Below are 22,708 nucleotides of genomic sequence, written 5' to 3'. Positions count from 1 at the left end.
AGACCCAAATGGAGATCGAGCCCACAACCTAGGTATGTATCCTGACTAGGGATCAAACCCATACATAACCTTTCAGTGTACTGGAAGATGCTCCAACTGACTGAGCCACCTGGCCAGGGCTCATCCCCTTCTTTATTTAACTGTGAGGCCTTCCTCAAAGCTCCTCTTGCTCCCTTCACCCCCCCAAGCTTTCCCATCTCAATTTTCCTGCTTTCATTTCTCCATCGCACATATTCTTATATGACTTAATGCCTATGTTATCTTGCTTAATTTTCTTCTTCGTAGCCTGACCGCCCACTGGCATCTAAACTCTATGAGGGTGCAGATTTTTGTCTGTTCTGATTTCTTCACTGCTGTCTCGACGGCACCTTGGAAACGCCTGGCACACAGTGAGCACTCAGTGAATATTCACTGAGTGAATGAAGACATCAGTGAATCAGTACATGCCCGGAGGGAGTGTATCTTTTAGGTGGGGAGAACACAAAACTAAATAAAAAAATAAGTTCACATTAGGTACGAGTGAGTGCAGTGCATGTGCTGAAGCAGGGGGACGAGCTGGGGACCTGTGCAGTGGGGTAGAGTCATTTTAAGTACAAAGAACAACACATGCAAAGGCCCCCGGATGGGACTAGAGAATAAAGGAGGGGGGATGGATGAGAGGGAGGTGGAATCAGGCCAATAAATTCAATGCTGGCTGCACAGAGTTGTCATGGGAATTAGTTAATACAAGTAAAGGCTGTTCAGGGGAAATCATAACTGAGTTAACTGGACAAAAAAGGGAGAAAACGTTATTTTAGACAGGAAACAGCCAGAGCCAGGTCCTGGAAAGGATGAGAAAAATCACGGTGAGGGTGTCTTCTGCAGCTGGAAATGTCAAGGAGGCTGCCAGAAATCTGCGGAGGGGTCTGGGCTTGCACCTCAATCCCTCAACACAGGGCCTGCACTGTGACAGCTATAATATTACTGTCATTATGGAAGCACAGACCTCTGGGCACATTTGGGGTATGCTGCCCCTGCCCCTACCAACACTGAAGTCACCACCTTCAAAGATGAAACCATCTGTACAGTTGAAGTATATTCTTTATTTTAGGAATGGAAATAGGATAAGGAAGAGAAAGATACCTTTATTAGTTGCCACTGAAGTACCATCGAAAGAACATCCTGGGGAAATAAGGAGATGTGTGTGGGGGAAATAAGTTGGGGAGCAGATATTTGAGTCCTGGTGGATACGGGCCTAGACTCACCGGTCTGAGGGAGGAGGGCCGTGGGGCTGGACTCCTGGGTCTGAGGGAGGAGGGGCTAGGGGCGGGGACTCCTGGTTCCGAGGGAGGAGGGGCTGGGGGCCTGCACTCCCAGGTTTGAGGGCTGGACACCCGGGTCGGAGAAAGGAGCGCGCCAGATGCTGGGGTCTCGGGAACTCACCACACCAGCAGGGTCACACCGGCTGAAGCTAAGGCGGCGGCGGCGGCGAGCAGGCACTGGTTGCTCAGCGTCAGAGCCCCAGGCTTGGCTAACAGCTCGCCCAGGCTCGGCTTCCAGTCTTCGATCGTCTCCCGCGGCGCCCAACGAAGCACTTCCCGAAATAAGACCTGAAGCTCGGTCTCCCCACGCGGAGGCGGACCAGTCACTGCGGGGACGAGCGCGTCAGCGGGGACGCAAGCCCCGCCCCCGGCAGCCCGGTCCTCCGCGCAGCCCCGCCCGCACCGTTAAGAAAGAAGTAGAGTCGCGCCAGGGGGCGCTGATCGTGCGAGATCACGCACGAGAAGGTCCCGTGGTGCGTTGGCTGCACCGGCCGGATCCGCGCCAGGTATCCGTGGGCCCGCCGCATCTCTCGGAAGAAGGTCAGGTCCTGAGTCCGGACCTACAGAACGCTTTGGCTGAAGCGGCAAGAGGAGCAGAGACGACCTAAACCCAGGTCAGACTCTCTCCACTCCGACTCACTACCCGAAACGTACAAACCCCGCCCCTGAGCTAGACCACGCCTTCGGGCCTCTGCTCTCACTCGCCACTTACGCATAGCTCCGCCTCCTAAATCCTCACTCCGCCTCCTGGGACCTAAAACTTGCTCACCCTCCCTAAACCATTCCGCAAAATCCCCAAGCCCGGGTCCTGCACAGTGAGCCTTGACCCCTCCCCTAAATGCTGGGACCCCCTCCTTGCACGAAGCCTAAAATCACACCGAGCTCCCGCTAGCCTCACCCCTACGTCCTGACTCCTCATCCTCTGGGAAGCCTAACCCGCCTCCTAAGCCCCTCGCGCTGGCCACGCCCTGACTCACACCTCCTCCTGCGAACTTCCAGGAATAGGTGATCTCCTCCTTTGGCAACTGGAAGCTCACCGTGCAAGAGAACACAGCCTGATCACCCCGTTTCACTGTCACGTCCTGAACTGGAGACGAGCCCTTGTCACCACCTCGGCCCCGCCCCAGATCACGTCCCTCCCCCATCTCAGCTCTCTTTTTTTCCGGTGCCTCTGGTTCCTACCCTTCCAGGCCCTGCCCCTCACCTGGGCAGTCCAGCGGGAGGTCGCAAACCGTGGAGTAGCACCCGCGGCAGCGGAAACGCCGGGCGACCTCCTGGAGTCCTGTGGGCGGGAACGAAAGGCCTGGGCTCCACTTGGCCTTCCCCAGCCCGGGTCCCTTGGGCAAGTTAGGGTCTTATGAGCCTCCCTGGGTTCCACCAGCCAGAATCTGGTCCCCGCCTTCCCTGCGCTCATTGGCTGACTCTCACTACTCTCCAGACTCTAAGATTTTTATTGGTTTGCTTTGGCTTTCGGACCCACCCTTCATGATGTTTGTGAGCAATGCCGGCTTGACTTCTCTCCAGGTTTTATTGGCCTCTTTCGTGTTTGAGACCCAACCCGTCTATCTCACTCGAAGTCCCTTGTTTCTGGCCCAACCTTGTCCCTCACTCCCGCCAATTCTGAGCTTTGAATGAAGTTCTTACCGCAGGGAGGGATGCAGGCCGGGACTGTGGAGAGAGATGAAACGTTACTACCCTGGAAATGTAGGGAGGTGCCCACCTGAAGCTCCGGATACATTCCTCGGATGGGGTGGGACCAGGCCTGCTTTATTCCACCTGGGAACCCGGCCCGGCCTGCAGAATTCCACTTAAAGGTCAGGCACGGGTTTGCTGATGGCCATCTAAGGCCCGGAGGCCTGCACTAAGGAGGCGGAGCCGGCCTTGGGATATTCCACAGAGAGGGCGCGGCTAGACCCTCCGCGATTCTCAGGGGCCCAGTTAGAGAAGAGGTGTGTCCAGGCCTAAAGTAAGTAGCCCACTCTCACAGAGTGCGCAGGGCCAGAGCCAGAGGTCCTGGAAGAAACCTGGGGTAATCTAGGACAGGACTGGGCCAAGAAGGGCCCTCGCTGGGGAAGAAACTTCAGATCGAAGGGGCGGGGCCAGATGCTGAGCGGCCCACAAGGAAGAAGAGCCTGCGTCCTACCAAGGGAAAGCGGTTCAGAGATCCACCAGGGGATTGGCCTGAATGGAGCAGAGGGCCGTTTTAGGACTGGGGTTTTCTAATTGTGTGTACCTGGGGGAAGGAGATGGAATCTATTTTACCTTCTTTAAGCTGTGTAATGACCTTCCGCATTTGGTCCGCGGCATCAAGGAAGGCAACCTCAAAGGACCCTAGAGGTGGAGGGAGGCCTTGTGGTGAAGACCCTCCTCCTATGCCGCCCCCGTCCCTGCCTTGGCCGGGCGAGCACTACTGGCCTCCTTGTTATGGTGGCTGTGCCTCTTCCCCAACCCCTCTCCACCCTGAGGTCTCTGGTATACACAGCATCTCCTCTTTTTATCTCCTCCCACCCTGTCTACCAGGAAGGCTCACAAATCCCCAGTCTCCTTCCTTCTGCCTTCTGACCATCTCTCTGATGGAAGCCCTTCTCTGTATCATCTGTGTTTACCTTGTTAAGGGGAAAGGAAAGGATAAAGATCAAATTCCTCACCAAGGTTACCTAGGTGCTGCCTAGTTTCCTTTCACTCTATTCCATTCCTCTTGTCCATATTTCACTTCTCCTAGTTGGAAAAGAAGCATATTCTCTGGCACTTCAGGACCTTTGCACATGCTGGCTTCTGTTTGCAGTACATCTTTCCCCCCTTCCTATTCACCTTTCACGTCATATCTTACATAGGCAGTGCATACATACATAGGCAGTGGTGACTCTCACAGTGTGTTACAAAGGGGTGTGAGAGTTCGTGAGTTCACGTTGTATCTCATGTCATCTTCTTAGAGGTTTCCCCTGACCACAAATCTAACTTAATCGAGTTCCCTGTTTTTGTCTCAGTTCCCCAATCATTGCATCATAGCTCTCATCAGTTTGCAACTACTTACTTTATATATATGGTGATCACTTAAAAGTCTTTCTCTTAAGGAAACATTTCCTTCTTTAGTGCTGTCCCCAGAACCCAGGAGCGGGCCCTGAGTGTTAGAAAGTGCTCAGTAATTATGTATAAGAATCTAGTATCCAACCGGGATGGAGACCACAACTGGTGGTGGCCTGTGGCCCAAGCCTATCACTTGGATGTGTGATGTCTGGAAAGTGTTAAAATAAAAAGTGACCCAGGTGCCATTTGTAAAATTGGGAAAGTCACATAAAATGTTCGGCATCTATTTTAAAATTTTTGGAGCCCTGGCTGGTATAGCTCAGTGGATTGAGTGCCAGCCTGCAAACTGAAAAGTCACTGGTTCAATTCCCAGTCATGGCACGTGCCTGGGTTGCAGGCAGGGTCCCCAGCTGGGGGTGTGCAACAGGTAACTGATGGATGTTTCTCGCCCTTTCATCCTCTCTCTCTAAAAATAAAAAATTTAGAAGAACTGTAACACAGATACAGAATTTCCATGAGGCCACAATTAGCTGGAGCTTAGGAGCAGCCACCCTCTTTTGTCGGTGTGTGTACTTGCCACCTCCCCATAGTCCCCACCTTGGTTCATTTCTACTCTGCTGTCATTCTTTCATGTTCTCTGTCCTTATGGGTGTTTTGAATGTTGACCATTGTAAGGGCCTCCAAACTGCAAGGTTTTGTGACATTTTCCAAAGTGGTTGGCTGGACTGATTTAGTGGTAGAAGTTGTTCTGGAAATCAGAAACGTGGAAATCAGTTTAGGCTAAACTGTTCCTCCCAGATTCATATTTCAGTCCTAACCCCCAGTACTCCAGAATGTGACTGTACTTAGCTAATTAAATTAAAATGATATCATTAAGGTGGGGCTTAATCCAATATGACAGATTTCCTTATAAGGAGATTCACAGAGAAAAGGCCATGTGAAGAGAGAGACATGGTCAACTACAACCAAGGACAGGCCTCAGAAGAAACTAACCCTGCTGACACTGACACTTTGGTCTTGGACTTCCATCCTCCAGAATTGTGAAAAAACAAATTTCTGTGGTTTAAGCCACCCAGTCTGTGGTAGTTACAGCAGCTGCGGCAAACTAATACATAGAAATTGCCAGTGCCCTCCTAATACCTTTCTCTTTAGTAACAGAACACTTTATTTCGGACAGAAAAACACCCCTAGTGAAGACTACATTTCCCAGCCTCCCTTTCAGTAACTGTGACCAAGTCCTGGCTATGGAGATGCAAGTGGAAGTGTCTAATGGGAATCACAGGAAGTAGTCTTAAAGTGGTGCCATCTTATCCATTCCTTCCCCTTATTCCATCCTGTTGCCTGAAACTTGTATTTGATGGCTGGAGCTCTGTCAGTCACATAAGACCCAGAGGGCAAAGGGCATATACTCTAGAATGGCAGAGCAGAAAGTTGGGAGGATGTTGGGTTCCCAAGAAAACGGAGCTGTCACATTAGGCGCCAAGTGCCTATCTCAAGCCTTATTTTACATGGGAGAAATAAACTTCTCACTTGCTTCAGCCATCGTGGGTCCCCCTGTGATGTACAACCATATTGTAAGGGAGTGAATGGAAGATAATGGCTAGTGGCTGAAGTGGTGATCACTGGGTATAAGCTGGAAAGAGGGGCACCAAAGCCAGGAAGTGGGTTCAAAATGACGAGTTAGGGACTTAGAGGTCTCTTCTTGGCCACAGAGCAGGCATGTGGGCTGGAGACGGCAGGATGATCAGGAGGATGTGGTCAGAGCGGGATGCTCAAATGAAAGGCCAGGATGTTGGAGGAGTCATCTAAGAAATATGGTGAGGGTAAGCATGGGACATACCAAGTGAGCTGGGAGAGTGGGGTGCTCTATCAACCAAACCAGGAGAGATGGAGTAAAATGTCCAGAGGCCAAGGAACAGGGGAAATACCATGTGAACCACAAAGGGGCGCGGGTCGATGCTGTGAAGTCTCTCAAAAGAGGTGCCTATGGTTAGGAGCTTCAAATGTTTCCAAAGATCTGGGGTTGAGTCCTGGCTCTTCCGTTTATGACCATACCTGACTCACATCTGAGATAACCATCAGATCTCCCCCTACCCCACCCCGTGTGATTTTGACCACGTTACTTAACCTTCTTGATCCTCAGTTTCATCATTTATTAAATGGGGACAATATCATCATCTACTTCACAGGGTTGGGGACACATTTAATACCATACTGCATAAAAGCATCCCCACCCCAAATTATGTGCCGGGTACCATTCAGTGACTGTATGAGATAATGTCTGTAACAGCTCAGAATGGTGCCTGGCACACAATGAGTGTTACAGAAGAGTCACCCCCAAGTTTGAGATGGGGAAACTGAGGCATGGAGAAGGTAGGAAAGCAGCCCAACATCAAATAGCTAGGTCTGAACCCAAGTGGTCGGGTTCCAGAGCTCCAGATGTAACTGTTGCTGTGGCATCCTGCCCTCCCCTCTACATCACACTACCCACCCCACAGTTCATGTACAAACAGTATCACCTGCCACCGCTGAGACCCACTCTAAGTCAGCATGCCCTCCATCTGGGCAAGACCCAGAGGTCAACCTTGCTTCTTTCTATTGCCCTTACCCCACATACGTCTGGTCCAGATTATCTCCTGGGACTTAGGGACTTAGAGGTCTCTTCCCTGCCCTCCCTGTCCAGATTAGCCTCAACTTCCCCATCTGGAAAATGGGGCTCTAACACCCCACTTCACAGGGCTGGTATGAGGATAACCTTCAGGAAGATAATTAACAATACAAATAACTGTCTGGCAGATACATCCTCTCCCATGGACGGAGCAGGTGCAGCACCTGGTCAAATCCTGGACCTTCCTTCTCCGCCACCCAGGTGCCCTACCTCCCTCAGTTCAGACTCATCTTGGCCCACCTGGACCACTGGGACTGGTCTCAGCCACCACTAGTCTCCCTGCTTCTGCCCTTGTCACCCATGGTCTTAGTCACATCCTGTCTTTCTCTCTCCTTAAAATCCTCCAATGGCTCCCCCCCATTTCAAGGGCAAAATCAGTCCAACATGCTGTCAACATGTGTTCCAGGAGAGGCGTCACCTGGGAACTTGTTAGAAATGTCCACGTCTGGGCCACGCCTCAGACCTACTGGTCAGAAATGGTGGGTTGGGCCCAGGACTCTGCATTTTAACAAGCTCCCAAGAGATTCTGAGGGTACATACACTGGGGCTCAAGGACCATTGGCCTACAAGGTCCTATAGGATGTGGCCCCTTGTTGCCTCTCTTCCTCTCGATTCCCCCCAGTGCTGCCCTTCCAGACCCATTGGCCCCAGGGCCTTCGCACTGGCTCTTCCCTCTGCCTGGAATACTTTCCTTCCAGATTGTCTGTAAGGCCCTCACTGTCACATTGTTCAGGTCTTGGCTCAGCTGGACATCCTCATTTGGGCCTCTCCTGACCAACATGTTTAAAATGATGGCCCTATGGGCCCATTCCCTTGCCATTCTGTCTTCCTTCATTGCATGGTTCACCAATTGATGTATTACACCACACTATTTCATGGATCATGTTTATTGCCTGTCCACCCTCTGCAATATAAGCAACCTGAGGGCAGGTGGTTTTCAGTTCTGGTCACAGCTGTGTCCCCAGTGTTGTTCCTGGCATATTAAATAAATCTCTTTTGAACATATTGCACCCTCTTCTCCTGGCCTCTAGTCAGTCCTCCATGGGGCCCCAGGGGATGTTTCTACACTCAGAGCTGACCCTGTCCTTCCCCTGCCCACAGGACTGAGTCTCGAGTCTCTTACCTTTCAGCTGAACCCGGGACCCATGAATCTAGCTTCCTCCTGGATGCCCCCAGGGCCCTTAAGGGTCCCTGGGTTGTAGCCCAGCTTACCATCTACCCCTGCTTTTCTGCCAGGACTCCCATCTCAGGGATGACCCACCACCCACCCAGAGGTGGAGCCAAACCCTAGGACTGTCCTCTAAGCCTCTTCTGCCCCTCCCCAAACAGCCCATCAGACCCAAGCCTCATGGGTCCTGCCCTGGACTCTCTCAGGCCTGTCCCCTCATCTCCATAGTCACAGGCCCCACCCCAGGTCAGGCCTCCTTCACCCCAGCCTCCACCCAGGCCTCCCAGCCTCCACTCTCCCCCTACTCCAGACTGTCCCACACACAGCCCCAGAGGGGCCTTGTTCCCTTCTTTTCAAAACCTTCTGGGACAACATAGCCCGCATGGGGGAGGAAAGGGCATTTCTTGGGGTCCTGTGCCACCCCCCCACACAGCTGGCTCTGAGTTCTTCGGGTCTTCTTGGGGGTGGGGGGATCGCAGCTGAAGTCTTCTTCATGCTGGACCCCTGGACACCCGCTGGATGGATGGGAACTTCCCTGTCTTTGGGGATCTTTGTCAAAATGCTTGGTGGGCAAAAGCAGGAAACAAGAAGTAATGGCAGATGTTGAAATGACCTGTGAGTAGCCCTGATCAGGTAGCTCAGTTTGTTAGAGCATTTCCCCTATATGCCAAGGTTTTGAGTTCGATCCCCGGTCAGGGCACATACAAGAAGCAACCATTGAATAGATAAATAAGTGTAACAACAAATCAATGTTTCTCTCATAAGATTAATTTAAAAAAAAAAAAATGCCCCTGGCTGGTGCGGCTCAGTGGATTGAGCACCGGCCGGCCTGCAAACCAAAGGGTCACCAGTTCAATTCTCAGTCAATGTGTTGCAGGCCAGGTCCCCAGTGGGGGGTGCATGAGAGGCAACCACACATTGATGTTTCTCTCCCTTTCTTTCTCTCCCCTTTCCCCTGTCTAAAAATAAAATAAATAAAATCTTTTAAAAAAATTATTAAGAAAACCCAAAACGAAAAAACCCCATGAGCTCCCGGACCTCTGAGGCCAGTTTGTACTACCCAGCAGAGCTCAGGCCTCCCTTCCTCCCTGAACAGTTTCAGGCTCTGGCAGGAGGACTACATGACTATGAGGTCATCTCGTCAGGGGGCCCCTCCCTCTCACGGAGCTCCAAAGCCATCTTGGGAGGCAGGGAGATGGTCCTGCCTTACAGGTAGGTAAAGTGAGGTAGAGAAGGAGGCCGTGACATGCCCAGAACTTCACCATCAGGAAAAGCTACACAGCGAGGTCGGAACTCCTATCCACCTGATCCTAGCTGGGCTTCGGACTGTAGGTTTTTCTCTACTGTCCCTTTCCCTCCCGCCATCGTGTCCTGACAAAGGACTCACTACCTACTGCCATCTGCGCCTAGGTCACTGCCACATTCCAGTGATGCACAGGCCCCGCACACGCACCCATCTCTCGGGACTCTAAGCCCATATCTCCCACTGCCATCGTCCCCACCCACTCACCCTGGGCGGAGGCCACCTCTTGGAGGGAGTGGGTCATCTGCGTGAAGGAGTCGTGCAGGTGGCTTCTCTCGTCATAGTCTGGGAGAGGGTGGGGGCAGAGGCTGAGGGAAGCAGCTGCCCCCAACACACCACCTATGTGGACATTCTCTGTCTCTAAGACATTGTCTGCGTCTATGAGTCTCTGTCCCCCATGTCTAAATCCTCGTCCCTCTGAGTCTGTCCCCTGTCTCTGTTTTTCCCCTTTCTCTGAGCTTCTATCCCTCCTAGTCTCTTGTCCCCTCTGAGTCTCTGTCCCCCAGACTCTGTTCTCTTGTCCCTCTGAGTCTGTCTCTCAGTCTCCCTCCTCCTGTGCCTCTGAGTCTGTCCTCTCTCTCTATCCCTGTCTCTTTGAGTCTCTGCACCCCACCCCCGTCTCTATGCTCCTGTTTCTCTGAGTCTCCGTTCCCCATCTCTGTCTACCCATCTGTTGTCTCTTTCTTCCTGGGTCACTCCAGACCCCTCTGGTTTCTCCCTCCAAACACCCCCAGTGCCCTGGAGGATGTGGTGGGGTCTCACTGATTTCGGTGTCCAGGAGGCGCTTAAAGGCAGCTGTGAATGCCTCCTCACACTTCTTGAGCTTGGGGCCCTCCATGCCCACGAAGGTCTGGCAGACGAGGAGGCGCTCTCTGTAGGATGTGAAGCAGAAGAGGCAGGCCCAGGCAGGTGCCCCAAAGACTGTGAGGGCCACCATGGCGCACGGGACAGCACTTGCTGGAGCCAGCGGGGCCATTGCAAAGGGTCTTGGGCTGGCAAGAAGTTGGTGACCTTTGTGAGGTCATCGTAGCATGGGGGAGGGGCTTATGGTATGAGGTCAGAGGTCAGATTTCATTTGCAGGTCAAATGTCAGGCTTGGGGTTTTTAGGGAGGGAAGGTTGTGAGAGGGTCAGGGGTCAGGGGTCAGGCCAGCAATCTTCAGGCTGTGGTTGGGCCGGATGCCAGGCTCCCAAGAACCTCACCTGTGATCCTGGACATCCTCACAGGTTAAAGGGTCTCAGGGACCCAGAGGCCGGCAGTACGGTGTGTGGTGGCCGTACAGGCCCTGGGGTGTGGTATGGGGTGGGTCAGAGATAGAGATGCCGCAGAGACACTGTGAGTGCCTCAGAGACAGAAACAGACATGGAGAGACATCGGAAAGCACAATAAGAGAGATGGAGAGACAGAGAAAGCAGAAGAGATTTCTTGGTGGGAGAGAAAGTCTTTGAGGCTGAAGGGGAGGAGACAATGAAGGAACAAGGACAGGAGAGACAGCCCTGCTCCTCTTCCCAGGTTCCCTGCAGCAGCCCCCTGAGCCCAGTGGGTGGGGCAGGGGCTGGGGGTCCCCGCCGGGTGGGCGTCCCGTGCAGGGCGCAGCCTGGGGAAAGCTAGGAGGCCGTATAGTGATCTCCGTGGGTGTCCTCCTCAACTATACAACCTCCTACCTCAGCCCGGGGGGCGCGGCTGGTGGACAGACAGACGGGTGGACAGACAGAACGGGGGGGGGGGGGGGGGCAGAGAGGGTGGGGAGGGCCGGGGAGGCCCCAGCTGCGATGGTGAGCCCCCGACACGGACCCACAGACACGAGCTTGTGTGCGGCGAAGGCCCCGCAAGGTCGGTTCTACGGGTGGGTGCCAGGACCCAGGAATCCGGGCCCCCGGCCCCCTCCTCCCCAAGGAACCCAGGAATCAGTCCCTTGGCCCATCCTCAAGGGGGATCCAGGAGTTCAGGCCCCCAGCCCCTTCCTCCCCAAGGTCCCTGGAGTCCAGGCCCCAGCCCCCTCTTCCCTCAGCCCCATGAGTCCAGCCAGGCCTGTCTCCCTGGGGAAGGCACAGCCAGCCTGGCTTCCTGGATGCAGAGTCTGAGGAAACCTCACCTGCTTTGGAGTTTGGCCCCTTGGGCGAGAAGGCTCCCTACCCACCTGTCAGATTCAGGAATCCAGGATCAGGCTGAGGCGGGCCAGGGCATAAGAAAGCTTCAAAGCCTCTCTGGGTCTTTTCCCCCCTCTCTTATCCCTTATTCTGGCCTCTCATCATTTATAATGACGACAGCTACGATCCCTGAGCTCCAACACTGCCCTGGGACCCTGCCATCGCAGCCTAGAGATCCGGGCGCTATCAGCAGCCCCTCCCCCCGTTTTGCAGGTGGGAAGGCTGAGCCCGGGAGAGGTGCAGGGGCTTGGTCAATGCCAGCCAGTGTCGGGGGGGAGAGGGGAGGCTTCCCAGGTGGGTGGCACCCAGCACCCACCCTCCCACCCCTGGGCTAGGAGTCTGCGCACCTGGGGGTCTCTCCCTCTGGCCAGTTCTCTGTCTGTCCTGCTCACTGCCCCAGCTCCATCTTTACGGTTCTCTCTCACCGGCCTGCTGCCGCCTGGCTGTCTCAGCTTCGGTCTCACCTGGTTCTCACCTCCTCCTGCATCGGCGTGCTTCTCCTGTGGCTCCGCTGTCTCCTTCTCTCACAGCGCCTTTCTCAGACTCCGGTTTTCTTCTCTCTCTCCCTCTCCTCATTCTTTCTCTTTACCTTCTGCCTTTCTTCCTCCCTTTCTCCTCCTCCCTCCCTCTGTCTTTGTCCCTCTCGATTCTCTTCCCTCAATTTCCCAGTCTCACTCCCTCTCCCTCCTCCCCTCCCCCTTCTCTCCATCTCTCATCTCTGTCTCCTTCTCTAGCTCCGTCTCTGTCTCTCTCCTTTCCTCTCCCTCTTTCTCCTTCCCTCCCTCCTAGGTCTTTCTCCTCCCTTCCCTCCCCCCCCTTCCCTTCTTTCTTGCTGTCTCCCTCCCTTCTCCTTCTCTCTCTCTCAGTCTTTCTCCTTCCTTCTCTCCCTCCCCCTCGCCGCTCCGAGCCAGGTCTGGAGCTGGGGGTGGGGTGGGGGTGGTTGGAGAAGGGGCCCAGGGCTGGGGTAGCGACCTGCTGAGGAGGGGGAGGAGAGGCGGGAAGGGGGCGGAGGAGGAAAGGGGGAGGCGGGGGCCAGAGACGGGTCTGCGGTCCCAGCTCTCATCCCCCTTCCCTCCTTCCCAACCTCCCAGACCCTCCGGCGGGGGCGAGAGTCAGGCCAAGGTGGGGAGGAAGGGGAAGGGAGGAGGCTGCCCCCGCCCCCCCCCCCCCCAACAACCTGGCCCAGAGCCCAGGCCGGGTTCCCAGCATGCCCCGGGGCTGCCTGGGGCCTGAGGAGGGGGATGAGAGGAGAGAGGAAGCTGAGAATCTTAAAGATTTGTAGGACCTGACCCTCTCCCCACTTCCCCAACAAATTTCTGCTTGGGGAAACTGAGACCCAGAGAGAAGGGTCGGGACTTGTTCAAGGTCACTGGACAAGGCGTGGGTGAATACTCGAACTCCCTGGGCCCATAGGCCCGATTTGGGGAAGGGGTTGGCGCTGGCCTTCCCCCAGGTCTGGGTCCCCCTCCCCCTCTCTGCAGACCCTGGGGAGCCCCCAAGGGTCAGAGAGCAGACCCAAACAGTCTGGCACCATGGCAACCAGATGGCCCCGCCCCCTTAACCCCCGTAGGGATGGACTCCAGCTGGGGCAAAAAAGGAGGTGGGGACTCCTGGGTTCTGGGGAGGAAGGGGCTGGGGGCCCGAACTCTGGGGTTTCATGGAAGGTGGGGGCGGGAGAGCGGACTCTCACGTCTGGAGAGAAGAGGCCGCGAAGCCAGACTCCTGGGTCCTGGGGTGAAGAGGGCTAGGGGTTCGGGTTCTGGAATTCTGAGGGAGGGGGCTGGGTTGCGGACTCCCAGGTTTAAGGGAGGAGGAGGCTGGGGCCTGGAATCCCAGGTCCCCAAGGGAGCCTGGATGCAGGGCCTCTCCTCCGCCAGACAGCCCCTGCCCCCGCCGCTGACCCTGGCCTGTCTGGCAGCCCAGACAACCTCCCCCCTCCTCCGCGGCCCCCTCCCACTGGCACGGCTCACCCTTGACCCCTCAAAGCCCCGCAGCCTCTTCCCTGCCCCTCCCCCGCCCCTCCAGCCAGACGTTAACCCTTCCGCCACCAGAGGCACCTCCAAAGCCAGACTCTCCCCGCACCTACCCCGAGGGCGCGGGCGGGCATCTTGCCCCCTGTCTCCTTCAGCTCCGAGCCCGGCTACCCTAGCCCACGTCTCCTCCAAGTGGAATCCGGGAGGTGTTCCCCGCCCTGTCCTTCTCCGGACCCCGGAATCCGGGCCCGCAGCCGCCTCCACCAAGAATTTGGGAGCTTGCGTCCCCAGCCGGCCCCCGCCCCCCCCTCCAGGATCCCTGCCACCCCGGCCCGCGGATGCCTCCTCCCTCGGGGACCCCGGCGTCCCGGCCCCAGGGCCCTTCCCCCGCCCCTTCCGCAGACTCACGGCTCCGCTGCTCCCGCGTCGCAGGGATGGGTCTCCCGGGCCCACGGCCGCCGGCTGCTCTCCATCCTCCGCCCGCCTCCGCTGCCCGACGGCCTCTCCCCAGCCTCCGCGTGCCCGCCACCCTCCTCCCTCCTCGCGACTCCCCAGGCGCCGCGGCCCAGCTCCCCGCCCGGGACCCCGCGGCCCAGCCCCCTCCCCAGGGGGCCCCCGCCCCGGCCCCTCCCGCCGCCCTGCCCAGCGCGCCTGGCTTCCCCCTGCCCCGCCGCTGGCCCCGGTCCAGGGGAAAAAATTCCATCCAGCCCGGGAGGAGGAGCGGGCGGGGGAGGGCGCAGGCGGGAGGCCGGCCGGGGAGCGTGACGCAGGGGGGAGGGAAGGGACAAAAGGGGCCGGGAGGCGGCGGGCCCGCGGCGCTCCCGCCGCTCCCTCCCTCCGCCTCCCGCGGCCCGGCCCGTCTCTCCGGTCGGCGTCTCGTCTTCTCCACCGCGCCTTCCTTCCTCCTCTCGGCCAGCCTCTGCCCTGTGCATGCTGCTCGCGCTCTCCCTCTCCCTGTCCCTCTCCCTCTCTCTGGCACACACACACACACACACAGAGACACGCACACGCACACACACCTCCCCATTACCCCCCGCCTCCCCATCAGGGTCTGCTCCTCTCCCCTCTCTCCCTGCCTCCTGCCCCTCCCTCCCCCGCCGCAGCGATCGCCCCCACCCATCCACCCACTGGGGACTCAAAGGTGAATCAGACCCACAGCTGCCCTTGCAGATGGAGCTCCCAGTCTGCAGGAGGAGACAGACCCAGACGCAGACAGTTCCAATCCAAGGGTGATGGGGTACGAGCGAGGGAGAGGCCGGCGGCTGTGGGAGCCCAGGGCCGGAGGCAGCCTTCCAGCTGGAGACAGCCCGAAGGACCCGCGGAGGAGGCAGAGCTTGCTCGTGGCATGACCTCCAGCAACAGGGAGAAGTTAGATCTGAGTGGCCGAGGGAGAGGGCGGCCGTCAGGGCGTTCCAGGCGGAGGGCACAGCTTGAGCAGAAGCCCAGAGGCAGGAAACGGGGCCAGTTCTGGGAGAAGAGCGCAGCAGTCAAGGCTGACTGGAGCCTTAGAGGACGCGAGCCCGGGAGCGGAGAGACGAGGCCGAGGTGGTGGGCGGGGCCGGATCGGAAGCGCTTGGGAGGCCAGGCTGGGGACTTTTTCCTGAGATTGAGCAGGAGCCCGGAGGGTTGTGAGCAAGGGGAGGAGCAGGGGCAGATGTGGGTGTCAGAAAGACCCCGCTGGGCCCCGTGGGGGAGGCTGGCAGGCTGTGGAAGAGGATGCCTGAGCTGGGGCTGGGACCCTGGGGACGGCGAGGAGGGGGTGGGGCAGTGAATGTGTGGAGGCTGGAGGGACAGAGCTCTGGCAGGCTCTGGGAGATGACCCGGAGGGAAGGCGTGAAGAAGATAGACTCCCAGGGGTCTGGCCCACGATCTGAGAGGACAAGCGTAGTTCTCAGTGGAGAACCAGGGGGAAGAAGAGGGTGCAGGAGAGGGAAGATGCCATGTACAGGTTGGAACTTAGTGGCCATTAGGGGCCCAGGGGACATTTATGGAAGACATTCAGGCAATGGTAGGTATACAGTTCTAGGGCTCCAACGTGCAACATGCATTCACCCCACGCCACCCTGCTCCCTGGCCAGCCAGTTTTCTCTGGGGACAGCTTATGCTTACCAATTCCTTGTGTGTCTTCCCAGAGGAATTCTGTACACCCATACACATATATTATACCCCCCTTTTTCCTTTTTTTGTACCCAGATGGGATCACATTATTCTATACTTTGCTTTTTTAACACGATATCACGACGATGTCCGATATCCATGCTTAAGAGTTACCTTGTTACTTTGTTCATTTTAGTGACTATAGTATTCCATTTATAAATTTATTTATTTATATTTATTCAATTGGGAGATTTTTGTTACATAAACAAACTAATGCTTACGTGTGTGCAAATATATATATATCATTGTTTTTACTGACTTCTTCCAAAGCTTTAAACCTCTGAACCTAGATATTTGGTAAATACATTTTGGTCTTTTAAAATTTATTATCACTTACTAACGGTAGGAATAATAATAATGACAAACAAGCCCTTTTTTGAACATGTACTTGAGGGACAGGCTCTGGGCTGGATATTTGTTACACATTATATTAGCCATTTTCAAACTTTTTCATCTCATGGCCCACATAAACTACCAAAATTCTGTGGCACACCCCCAAATATAATTTTTGCCGATCTGACAAAAAAAAAGTAGGTATAATTTTTGATTTATTCACGCTGGATGGCGATTGTTGTGTTGGCTGTTGTCATTTTTTAAAATTTGACAATAAAAAGGAAGTGAGGTCAATGCCCCTGACTAAATAGCCAGGTATTTAGCCAGGTATTTATTGCACGTTTTAAACATTCTTGCGGCACATCCGTTGAAAATCGCTGCAGTATATCATTCAATCATCACAGCAATCTTACCCCCGTGGAAGGAGCTAACGTTCTGAATAGTGAGATCCCCAAGCTCACACAGTGAATGTCAGAGTCAGGATTTGAACCTAGGCCTCTGGCTCCAAGCCAGATATCGGGCACATGTTGGACTTCTCTTGCACACAAACTATCTTTTTCACGTCTTCCCTCCCCGCCACCTCCCAGAGCCTGTCAGTGCTTTCTTTGTCTGTCCCCCCTCCACATACATACGATAAAAAGGGCCCTTGTCAGATTCTGCACCTTGACTTGGTGTCCAGAATTACCGTCACTCTACATTCATCTCAATGCTCCGTAGTCTGGCCAGGATAGTAACGGCACCACCCTGCTGGGTCTCCTAGGCCTGGCGCTGATCCTGCTGTATTGTCAATCTCCGTGTCTGGGTCTGTCTCTGGGAATTCACCCAGGGTTCGAGCTAGGTCTGAGTCATCTCTGTCCTCAGTATCACCCAGCATAGGGTGTGGCTCGAAGCAGGGGCTCAGAAAAATGTTTGCTAAATGAATGAATGGAGAGATGGATGAACACCATATGGTTTATGGGTTAGGCTGGGACTTGCTTAAGCTTCTGGGATAAGAGAACATAATTCTTGTTAGTGCCTGAAACAAGGCTCCCATTCCCATTGGTTAGTGAGTCACAGAAACCACTGCTTCCATCATCCTCTGGTATGCAGGGTTCACAAGTCCCTTGGCACCTAAGACTCAGCTACTGCAAGTCCCACAAGTTCCTGAGACTCAAGAGCCCCTATTCCCACGGACCCCTGACACCCAGGAGCCACCACTCATTCCCATCAGCCTCTGCTGTGGAGGATCCACTATTCCCATCAGCCTTTGAGATTCAGGATTCACCATTCCCATCAGCTTCTGCAACTCAAGATCCACCATTCCCACCAGCCTCTGTGACTGAGGATCCACCATCCCCATCAGATCTTGAGATTCAGGATCCACTAGTCCCATCAAACCCTGCAACTGAGGCTCCACGATTCCCGTCAGCCCCGGTGACTCAGGATCGTCTATTCTCATCAGCCCCTGAGAGTAAGGATGTACCATCACCCTCAACTCCCGGAGGCACAAGTTCCACCATTCTCTTATCTCTCAGGTGCTGAGGTAAAAACAGAAACATCCTGCCCTTCACAAGGCCACCCCCAAGGTCCTGGAACAGGAGCTGTTAGCCAGAAGACACTTGAACATGCCCTGAGGTAGGTCTGAGTCAAGGACTTGCTGAACTCTGGAGAAGGAGACCTCAGGGCATGAGGAATACCAAAGTAGTAGAGAATCCTTCCACGTGAGGGATCAACCCCCGACCTCAGATAGTCCTGCAGCCTTACCAGAGAATCCTTCCAGGTGGGGGTTAAACCCCAAGCTTGAGATAATCCAACAGCACCACTCAATTCCCACAGGTGCTGTAATCCTCAGACTAGCAGAGCGTTCGAAATACCAGATGATCCAAATGCCACAGACGCTTCCATTGTGCCATTAAATAATCCCAAGTGGCAACCTGCCCTGGTAGTCTGTAGGAAATGGGGACGGTGTGTTGGGGGGGGGCATCTCTCTCTCTTTCTCTCTGGAGGGGAGGGGTGAAGACAACTCTTATTCTCACTATTAACCCTTTCCTGGACAGGCTGGTTGGAAAAATAGGTGTGATGTTTGGGGGGGTGGGTTTCTCTGAAGCCTGTCTCTTTCCCTCTGGGCCATGTCTTCTGTTTGTCTGAATAGTGAAGGGCCTTCAGCTGCTCTGCTCTTCACAACCAACATTTTGTGTTGTTGTTGTTTTTTTTAATCTTGACATTTTATTTTTTCTCTTCTAAAATATATAAGCGTTTGTACACACATACAGTGTTTTTGTTTTTCAAGAACAGAATTCTGTTGTATACAACAAAGTGATTAAGTACGCAGGTTCTGAAGCCAGACTGCGTAGGTTGGAATCCTGGCTCAACCATTTTTTATGTCTTTTTATGTCCCAGTTTTGTCATCAGTGAAATGGGTATGATAATAATAGTACCTACATCACAGGGTTGAGATATGAGGATTAAAGGAGTTAATAAAGTAAAGTGCTTGGCCTGGCTGGTGTGGCTCAGTGGATTGAGTGACGGCCTGTGAACAAAAGGGTCTCCAGTTCAATTCCCAGTGAAGGCACATGCCTGGGTTGTGGGCCAGGTCCCCAGTAGGGGGCCTGAGGGAGGCATCCACACATTGATGTTTTTCTCTCACTTTCTCTCTCCCTTCCCCTCTGTCTAAAAATAAATAAATAAAATATTTTTTTTAAAAAGTAAAGTGCTTGAAACAGTGTTTGGATCGAGGTAAGCCACATAAAAGGATTTTCTGTTGTTGTTATTCCTACAGAGAAATAGAGAGTAGCTCTTTATCCTAATTTCTTTATCTTCATGCATAGAATTTTACATAAACAGGATGATTTGTACATATGGAAATATTTTTTACTACATTTTTCTTCCTCTTGTCTCCTCCACTTTTCTTTTATTCTTTGCTTGGTTTTTCTTGACTCCTTCCTTCTTGCCCAACTCCAGGTGCGTCTTCACCCTAAATCAGATGTTGTATCTGCTGTGGGTTGGATTGTGTCCCTAAAAAATATATTTTGAAGTCCTAATCCCCCATACCTGTGATTATGACTTTATTTGGGGGTCTTCAGAGATGTCATCAACTTAGGATGATGTCATACTGGATTAGGGTGAACCTAAATTCCAGTGCCTGGTATCCTTATAAGGAGAGAGATTTGAAGCTACAGAGGAGACACATAGGGAAGAAGGCTGGGTGAAGACAGAGGCAGAGATTGGAGTGATGCATCTACAAGCCCAAGGAGCACCAAGGAGTGCTGGCAGCCAACTGGAAGCTGGAAGAAGCAAAGAAGGAGCCTTCAGAGGGAACATGGCCCTGCAGATATCTTGGTTTCTGACTTCTGAGCTCTACAGCTATGAGAGAATGAATTTCTGTTGTTTTAAGACCCCCAGTTTGTTATGGAAGTCCTAGGAAAGCAATTCGGTGTCCACGTTAACCTATGTGTCTTTCCACACTTCATGCTTAAGTACACCCACACACATACCCGGATACACCCATGTTTGGTTTGCTTTAAAATTCAGCCTCGGCCACAGTATTTGTTCACACTTTTCTATTTCACTTCAGCCTCAGCCCTGTCTTTTGAAGGCTGAAACACTGAATGTCATCTCGAAGGTCATTTCTGACATCCTAGACTTGTGTGAGCTCAAGGAGTGTGTGATAATTGAGTTACCACCACACCTAACCAGCATAATAACATCAGTGATATTGAGCAAGTTGGGTTGCTCCCATCTTAGGTTGAGATCTTAATAGTCACTTTCAAATTTAAGCATCCTAGTGTTACTTGGAGTGGAAATCTTGTGTGTGTGTTCAAGGTTAAAATTTTACCCGTAGGTTGAAGTATAAATGCCTGTGTGTGTGTTTGTGTGTGTGTGTAATTACATAATTACAGGAGTAAGAAGCTGAAATAATTAATGACGATTGTGAAAGCCTGTAGACTGCAGGGGGTGTTTCAGGGAAAGGACTCTGAAACATAAATTAGAGATCAGGAAATTAATTGGGGAGTGCTCTCAGGCTTAGCACTTGTAAGGCAGGAAAAGAGGCAGATTGGGTGGTGGGAGACGTTGAACTTTAGGCAGTCATAACAAAGGCCTCAGCCAGGCCCACAGAGAGCCCTGGAGCTGGATAGCTCTGAGGAGGTGTCTCATATTAGGGCAAGAGGGATTGAATGTGGGGGCGGGCTGGGCAGGCCAGGGAAGAATAATGGGGGAAAAACAAGGACAACTGTAATTGAAAAACAATAAAAAAATTAGAAGAAAATTACAGCAAGAGGAACAGGCCCTTACATTAATTATTGACTAGTCATTGGATGTGGGCTGCCCCCAGGAAAGGGCCATTACCACCTCAGGCAAGGTGGTTCCCTTTCTCTTGGAGGGGACACAGCTTCTTGCCTTCAACGCTCCCAGCAGATGAACAAATCAGTAAGTGCCCAAGCCGGTGTGGCTCAGTTGGTAGGGTTTAATCCCTAGTCAGGGCCAATCAATCAATGTTACTTTCTCACATCAATGATGCACGCCCGCCCACCACTTCCTTTCCTCTTTCTCTACAAGCAACGAAAAAATGCCCTCCAGCCCTGGCAGCTGTGGCTCAGTGGATTGAGCACTGGCTAGGGAACCCAAGGGTCACCGGTTTGATTCCCAGTCTAGAACACACACCTGGGTTTCAGGCCAGGTACCCAGTAGGGGGTGTACAAGAGGCAACCACACATTGATGTTTCTCTCCCTCTCTTTCTCCCTCCCCCTCTCTAAAAGTAAATAAATAAAATCTTTTTAAAAAATGCTCTCTAGTGAGGCTAAAAACAAACAAATCAGTGACTGCTTCAGTTCTGAGGGGAGTAATGTATGTATCTTTTATACCCAGCAAGGCATATGAATATTAAGGGTGCTCTAATTAGATATGATTAGGAAGAAAATTTTCTCCTCTTGGGACTGAAAATGCTTATAAAAATGTAAATAACAACATGAAGCAAAACAGCAAAAGATGAGATTAGATAGAAATTCAGAGATCACTTTTTATGGCAGGCAGCCTTCTTTGTAGAATGATTTGGTATTCTAGCACTCATACTATTAAGGAAAATAATCTTTAATAACTGTATTTGATATTTTAGTTATTGAATTCCATTTAGTACAGGCATCTTTTAAGAAAAGGCATTATTTGAAAATTTCTTCACATTTGTGAAGGTGGACAACTTTGCTGACTTAAATTTCTTCAAGTGGAAATAAAATCCTCTAAAATCATGTATGATAGCTTCTATGATAAATCATCATTAGTCCAGGCAAAATAATTAATGCAAAGAGCATGAAAAATATAAGAAGGAGTCAATGTGAAGTGAGGTGCCCCAAACACATTTTGTTCTCACTTATCAAACTTCAAAATAACACATTGTATAAAAATACTTTTAAAAGATAAACTCTTTTTAGTCTTGAGTCCTTTGAAGCCAAAATGCTGTTACAGCCATTTTCAGAAAGGGAAGATGAATGGTTTTCAAAATTTGCCCAAGTTGTTATTCCTAAAATTTTTTTCTAGAAAACATATTTTGAAAAACTATTCTGGATTCTTTCAATTGTGCACAGATTTATTGTATGTGCTACTTCTGTATTTTGTACACAAAACATTTGGATGTGAAGAAACAATCAAGTATATTTTTACCTGATTTATAATGAATTATCTATATTTCTACTTGGTTGCTCGGTTGTAGCTAGGTCTCACATATCATTAACAACATAGTGAATGTGGTTTATGAAATGTATGTAGAATGGAAAATTAGTAGTTGTCATTCATAATGGGTCAAAAATGGTAAAGACCCATAGGTGAATTAGAAATTACAAGCATATTGTAATTTGCTCACACTCTTTAGTTGTGTGTTCAAAAATAATTAGAACTCACTATTAGGTAAAAGAATTACTGGCCATAAGCAGAAAGATGGTGAGCTACACTTCCATCATTCCTCTTCAGCCAAAAGCAAACTCATGACATACAAGAGATTTTGGAACTGTATTCATACAAGGTATTCAAACAAGATGGCAAAGAAGTGTTTCCATATTCAAAGGTCTACTTGAATCAAAATAAAGGGATTTCACAGTGTACTCTGCAGATGACAACACTAACTAACATATCAGGAGTTACTGACAACTGAGAGTTGCTTACTGAGCCTGTGGTTGGTTTATCTGATGAACCTGCAGAAGTAGCCAAACCCAAGTGCTCTGAGAGTGGAGGCATTTTGTACAGGATACATGATGTAAAAACGTTGCTCTCATTCTCCTCCTACCATAGTGCTGGACCTGGTGTGTAGCTCTTGAAAGCTGAGGTACAAATGGAAATTCATACATCATTTTTGTAGTGTAGGCAGCCTCTCAGAATGGCTTCCAATGGTCTCCACTTCCTGAGATTCATGCTCTTGTATCACCCAACTCCCCTTGAGTGCTGGCTGGACCTAGTGACTTGCTTATTGTCAGTAGGATATGGCAAAAGGGATGGAATGTCATTTCGTGCCCAAGATTAGGTTTTATAGAACCTGGACTTCAGTCTTGCTAGAAAATTTTGTCTCATGCCTTCTTGGCTTTCGTGATTTAATGACATAAGTGGCTGTGTTGTGAGCTGCCATTTCGGAAAGGCCCACGTGGAACCCCGGGGTATCCTCTG

The 22,708-nt window shown here is 52.2% G+C and overlaps 1 protein-coding gene across 1 annotated transcript; it reads right to left on the bottom strand.

Moving 5' to 3' along the window:
* Window positions 1-1,062: 1,062 nt before the first annotated feature.
* On the bottom strand, window positions 1,063-11,050 carry SPACA6 (sperm acrosome associated 6). The gene is made up of 9 exons (XM_024566493.4): window positions 10,230-11,050; window positions 9,675-9,752; window positions 3,564-3,632; window positions 2,946-2,969; window positions 2,506-2,583; window positions 2,279-2,388; window positions 1,705-1,861; window positions 1,423-1,627; window positions 1,063-1,161 (listed from the first exon to the last, which is right to left on the bottom strand). The coding sequence occupies exons 1-9, from the start codon at window positions 10,441-10,443 to the stop codon at window positions 1,128-1,130; spliced, it is 969 nt and encodes a 322-aa protein (XP_024422261.1). The 5' UTR covers window positions 10,444-11,050; the 3' UTR covers window positions 1,063-1,127.
* Between the last annotated feature and the right edge of the window lie 11,658 nt (window positions 11,051-22,708).

This window comes from Desmodus rotundus, chromosome 12, assembly GCF_022682495.2.
Source record: "Desmodus rotundus isolate HL8 chromosome 12, HLdesRot8A.1, whole genome shotgun sequence".
NCBI lineage: Eukaryota > Metazoa > Chordata > Mammalia > Chiroptera > Phyllostomidae > Desmodus > Desmodus rotundus.
This window is presented reverse-complemented; position numbering and strand designations above follow the sequence as displayed.